Consider the following 6,399-nt stretch of genomic DNA (forward strand, 5'->3'; position numbering starts at 1 on the left):
GAGTATGGATTTGCCTAATGGAGCGGGCACTCGTGTCAATCCCAGAGCCCGTTTTGCTTTACACATTCACTTGTCAAATATCGGGAACGGACTCTGTCTTTTGAAACCAGGTTGTAGCAGAAGTTTGCAACTACATTAGGAGACACCTGAAAACTTTCTACCTTTACCTAAACAACCTTCCTTAAGAAAGAGCTGTACAGTGGGAAGGAATGCCTCTCTTGCACTAGTCTTCATATGTTCTTGTACAGGGAGATTAGAAATTAATCAAGGGGCCTTTTCCTTTCCCGTGCTGACACACCTTCACAGTTTGCAACCAGTTTTCTGAAGAACGAGGAGTTGTGTGGAAGCTCCATTCATGGTTGTGCTATAGGCCACACAGGAAGACTCTAGTCAGAGCTTGTTTAAGCATATAACTTTTTAGAGAGACCTTTAAAATACTTCATTACAAAGCCTCTCTATTCGCTTTCTAGTTCATCTCCACTTGCCAACCTTTGAGGTCATTTCTCAGGCACTCAGTACAACCCCCTCACTGCCTTCAGAGTTTGTACCTTAAGAAAGAGGGCCCCTAAAGTAAAGCCTCTCTGCAGCAAAGGTATTCTTGCCAAGATTAGCCCAGCCAGTACCGTAAGATAACTTTTTTCACATGAAATATGTCTTAGAAAAATACATTTTTTTCTAAAATACAACACATTTTGCAGTTGAAAACTTGACACCCCAAGAAATCCAAAAAGGAAAGTTGTCATATTTGCTTTAATTATTCATCCTAGCTGGTAACCAAATTTAGTTGCTCAGTGTTGAACAACTTGTTTCTGTAATCCTGTCTGAGGATCTTCTCCAGTGGGACCCCAAGCTGCTGCTGAAATTAAAAGTCTAACAATGTCTCTTCTACCATCACTCTCTTCTGGCCCTCCCATATCAATCTCCTTGGCCAGCCATACACAAGCCAAAACCTTCAAGCTGCCAGCCCTGCTGGTTTGCAGAGGGGTAACTCAAGCCTGCTCTCCAACTGAGTATGAACCTACCACTCAGGCTCTTCCCAGGATCCAGCAAGCAGGGGATGGTGTAGAGAGAAGTGCAAAATAAGGAGGAGAGACCTTCCAGGCATGGAAAGGCTTTGGAGCCCAGAGTCCCATCCCACCTCAGCTTAGCAATGCCCCTTATACTGCAAAGTCCCTCATGTGCTAACCATGGATGTGTTATAAAAGACCAAGGATTTACATACACAGGCATTACACCCTTAGGCCCTTTCTGATTCTGCATGTTTAAAAATCAGGTTGCCTCAGTGGACTTTTTTAGAGTGTGTGGTGGTGTTGCTCCACATGCAAGGGTGGGCGACATGAATGCAAAGCAAAATTGTTTTTAAAGAGCAACTGTGGATAATAAAGTACTGGATAGTAAGGGGGAAAAGAGGTGAGAAAAATCACTCTGCCAGCCTCTATTACATTTTGAAAGTAATTACTTTGAGCGAGAGCTCATTTGAGTTTCTGCTTCTGTAGAGCTGTGCTGAATCCAGCCCTCCTTTCATTTCCTGTTTGTCAGAAGTGCCCCGTGTAAACCCTTCTGCCAAGTACCTGTATTAAATTGCGGACAGGTCATATTCAGTGCATCTGCCATTAAGCAACTTGGGTAAGGAGAAGATACGAAGACTGTTAAAAGGTCTGAAGAAAATTTCATAGTCTACAATTTACCTTCATTATGTATCGTTCTATCCAATTGTCTAGGTGATGCAATATATAATATACAAGAAGCTTTCACCAAATAATTTCAAAATGTCCCAAAGAAATAAGGTAGAAGTGGGGAAAAAAAACCTCATGGTGTTATTTCTCTCTTAAAATCATTTTTACTTCCAGGTGATTACAATGACTCATTTATGGCTTGACATTAAAGTCTGTTTCTAGTTCTTGACACATCCACTGATTTGTTACTATAGTGTTACCTTCCAGAACTGAGCTACTGGCTTTTAAAGAAAATAAAGGATTAGATTTGCAGGTACCTACTGTACATGAGGAAAATTGGAGTGGACGAGAGCTTACAAGCTTTTTCTCCTTAGGGCATAAGCTTCTTTTCTCAGCAGAGCTGGCTCATTTCTAATGGTTTTCCCATATCTCACTAGCACTTCTAGCTCATGGCAAAGTAGGCAGGATCAGGATTAGATTAATTCAAGAGTTGTGGTTCAGCCTGTACCTCTGTAGATAAAAGGCACGCTAGAATTTGATCCATTATAGGAAAAAAAATCAAGTCTGGTAAACACCATCATAAATTATTAGCCATCTACACTGAAAAAACACAATACATTCCACTTTAGAACAATACCTGTTTATTAACCACAAGCTACAATTTAAGGAAACGCACATCACTGGGAAAATACTGCAAATCTACAGAAATAAAAAGCAGCTGAGAAAAGTTCATTTTTTCACATGATTGGCATTTCACAAAATACTTGAAAAGGCACCAAATTCAATTCTAAAAACATTTCAGTTTTAAAACTGGTTCAATGAAGGTAAATCTCTCTTTAAATTTACAAAATACAGATAAGAAATTTCAACACATTGAAGTAGGATTTAAAATACAAAAGTTTGAGAACAATGCACATTCACAAGACCTGTACAGTATTAACATTCACTGGAGATGCTAACTGCTTATCATGAAAGCAAACCACTAGCATAGTTTATGATGTGATGAAATTTAATCCATGATTTATTTAGCTAACTTTAAGGAAAAGTTAGCATTTCCTTAAAACAGCAGTCTGGTTTTTATTTGGGAGCCATGAAAGAATAAATGATACTGAACATGATGTAACGGGGGTTCAGATGACATGGTAAAAGATTGCAAATGCTTAAGAGACCTCCAAAGTACAGCTGAGGCGCTAGGATATGGAGTGCAGTACTCCATTTGAAGGACTATTTTAATCTAGAAAATTTTGATTTAAAATCACATAGTTTTTAGATTGCTCACAAATTCCACCTTTACCTACAGAGCCAGACTAAACTAGTAAAGCATCATTTTTTATTTATTCATTAGAGTCATCAGTATTTTAAGCATTGAAGATAAGTTGCAAATACCTAGCTATTTGTCTAGCAACTAACACACATAAATAAAAATAATCTAAAAGCAGATAGTACTTGATCTTCATAAATTATAGCTCTTGTATTGATCAGTTGTCAGATGACTCATGGGAATATAGTATATATACACACAATACCTACTATCCACTTTAACCTATTTGTGTGTTTTGTGTACAAATAATTTTTTTAGGCTCGTTTCTGGTTGTGATTTAGCAAAAGACTTAAACGTGCTTAAGTGCTTTGCTGAATCAGACTACTAACGAGATATAAAAAGTAATAGCGATGTAGCCACACCTTCTTTTCGGACTCACAAAAAACACACTGCTCCTAGCCCCACGTGTCCTGAGCAAGACAAGGACCGACTTAAAAACAAAACACAATCATCAGCTGTACTAAGAATAAATGAGGCCCCAGATTGCCTTTCTGACCTGGCCTCTGTTTCAGCCACATCCCTGAAGAACTTAAGCAGTTGCAATGGTGCTCTAGTCTAGTGCCACCACCAATGGGAGAGTCCGTCACACTCACCTTCACGCCTTTGCTAGACTTCAGCTCCTGGAAGGGGTCCAGGAAAGGCTAGTACAAGTGTGGCCACGTCCCTTTAAGCAGCTCAAATCTCCACCCAAAAATGGAGTCACTTTTCAAAATCTTGGTCATTAAAAAAAAAAAAAAGATGAAGAAGAAAGCAGAACAAATGTTCACCCTTTGCATATAGATTTGACCACAGTATATTCTGACCCAATCTACTTGCGTGTAAATCATAGTACGAGCCCTCATTACCACTGCTACACTTAAGACCCTTGTGTTAAAGTAAAGTATGGGGCAGGAGAGCCTGCTGACTTCAACAACATATTTGATACCACTTAGAAGCACAACCATGGGTGTTCAGAAACCTGCTTCACGGCTATATGTACAGGGAGGGTCAAGCTTTCCAGTTACTTAGCGCACGTGCAAATGACAGGCACGTTTGCAGGGTTGCACAGAGTTGGAAACAGAAAGAAGAACAGTGTGGCAGGTGAGCAGGTCAAAAGGTGACCAGGTCAAAATATGACTCTTAAAATGTTCAGGCACGTCCATGTAGTACTGAGTACAACTTCAATTCAGGTAAGCCCAAATAAATTCAAGACTGCAGCTGCATTTTTTCTTTCCCTTTGCAGGAACAGCTATTACACATGTATAAGAAAAATACATTGGTTCCCTTTATTTAAAAAAAAATAGCTGGTAAGATTTCAGACTGTCATCAACATCTGCTATAGTACAAGATCAAAAGTCAATAGACAATATAGTCTAACTCACTGAAAGCACTTTTGGTCACCTTTCCTATAAAATACAATATCCTTGGCTTCAAAATATCCAGATCAAAAGTGAGTAATATTCACAGCATAGATACTGGTCAATAAAGAGAACAATTGCCCTCACTAAGGGCACAATCCAAATCTCATTGATGTCACTTGAGAGGATGCCCACTGACTTAGAGGGACTTTCAAATTAGGATCTAGATAGGTACCTCTGGTAGGTAGTTACCTCTTCCGTAAAAGTTCATAATGTAAAACTAATTGCTATTGTGAAATAGTCAAGTCTGCTAACCTCCAGTGTTACTTTCCAAGATTAAGTGCAATTACAGCATAAAAACAGAATATCACACAGGCAGCTGAAATGCATCTTAGATATATGCAGAGATCAGTGCTTAGACTCAGTGCATCTTAGATATATGCAGAAATCAACAAGACAGGCATTTTATACAGTGACATATTTAGTGAAATAGAAGCAAATTGCCATACATGAAGCATCCCAGAGGCATCATTTGGCCTTTCTTCATTCAGGGAGCAAGGTGCAAAAAGCCAGCCACCCCTAGAAAAGCAACTTTCATGGAGTTTCCTCTCGAAAATAGAAAAGAGGCAAAATGAGGCAGGTAGGTAAAGGCAGATCCTAGCTGAGCCTCCCATCCACCTACCTTGCCCTCCCTCCTGCCATCATCGCGGTTATATATTCTGCATAATCTGAGCCCCCTGCCCCCAAAGTGTTCTACAAGGAAACTGTACTGAAGCTGCAGGTGAAAGGAAGAATGTGAAATAACCTAAAAAGCACATTTACAAGAACCAGATCACCAAGTTATACAGCATTGTTCTTCCTAAAACACACAATTAAACATTAACTTTTGTCCCTAACATATTGATGACTTCATATTTCAGTTATTATAAATCTGCAACAGGGGTTGCTAATGTTGAATTCCCAAGCTCAGCATTTCATGAACAGGAGCAGGCAGCCAGATTCAACTTTGAAGCACAAAAGGACAGTGCAAAGGGCAGGATCATGTCATTGAAACCGTACATGGGTTGCTGCATGTCCGAAGCTGATCTGCCAAGTGTCCTGGATGCATTCTGAATGGCTTTACACGAAGCCTGAGGAAGGGTTCCAGGGTTGCATATTTAGATGCAAAACAGACTCATTTCATTTGTTTTGCACGTGGTCTTTTCATTAGCTAAAACATCAACTCTTTTGCCAGTAACCACCCCCAGTGATCAGATCCTTCCCAAGCGATGTAACACAGCTGTACATTCCAGATGATGTTAGGCTGGGACTGGGAGTCAAGTGACCTTGGATCTAGTCCCAGTTCTGCCACACACCTGCTGTGTGACCTTAAAAGCTAATCGCTTAGCTTCTCCCTGCCTCAGCACACCCATCTTTCAAGCCAGGGTAACATTCTCACTGGGCTGCTCTGAGGCAGAACGTCCATAAGGTGCTTTGCGAGTTTCTGAGAAGGCATTAGGAGAGTGCAAAGTAATTGCAATGTCAGAAACACCGACAAGGCGCGAGTCCTACTAGCCATATGGTGCTCTATAGCCTTATCCAAGGTCACGTGTGCAAATCTAAATGGGCTCAGAGAAGGTCAATGGAATTTCATAACGAGATCTCAAGGGCTTTTATACATATACTTACAAGGCATATATGTATACATGCCATGGAATAGTGCTCTTTTTTCCCCACCATTTCCTACAAACCTGCTCTTCCAGGTCATTATGCAGTTTCTGTGCGGTCAGATTTCACATCCCATCTCTAGTCTCACTTTCTTCTGACAGGCCAAATTCAGAGCCTGTGACTGCAGATTTCCTCTGCCCTCTGAGGCTATGTGCATTCAGCATCTCCAGCAGCAAATCATAGACTGGGACCACATTTTTGCACTTCATGCTCAAAAGATGCTCCATGCCTTTGTTACTGCAAATAAGAAGGAAAAAAAAGCAGTCAGTGTTCCACTGTGGGCTGTGCAGAGGGGGGTTAGGGCTGAGCTCCTGGCCTGAGGATCAGCAGGGTCAGAATTTCACCTGCACAGATCATC

General features: G+C 40.6%; 1 protein-coding gene across 2 annotated transcripts in view; it reads right to left on the bottom strand.

Moving 5' to 3' along the window:
* Positions 1 to 2,320: 2,320 nt before the first annotated feature.
* ESR2 (estrogen receptor 2) overlaps positions 2,321 to 6,399 on the bottom strand; it is a 71,301-nt gene continuing 67,222 nt past the window's right edge. For both annotated transcript variants that reach the window (XM_025197962.1, XM_014517454.2), the window contains exon 9: positions 2,321 to 6,278. In XM_025197962.1, the coding sequence (XP_025053747.1) occupies positions 6,107 to 6,278 (172 nt within the window). In that variant the 3' untranslated portion in view covers positions 2,321 to 6,106. The remainder of the gene's footprint in view (positions 6,279 to 6,399) is intronic.

This window comes from Alligator sinensis, unplaced genomic scaffold (assembly GCF_000455745.1).
Source record: "Alligator sinensis unplaced genomic scaffold, ASM45574v1 scaffold13_1, whole genome shotgun sequence".
Lineage (NCBI taxonomy): Eukaryota > Metazoa > Chordata > Crocodylia > Alligatoridae > Alligator > Alligator sinensis.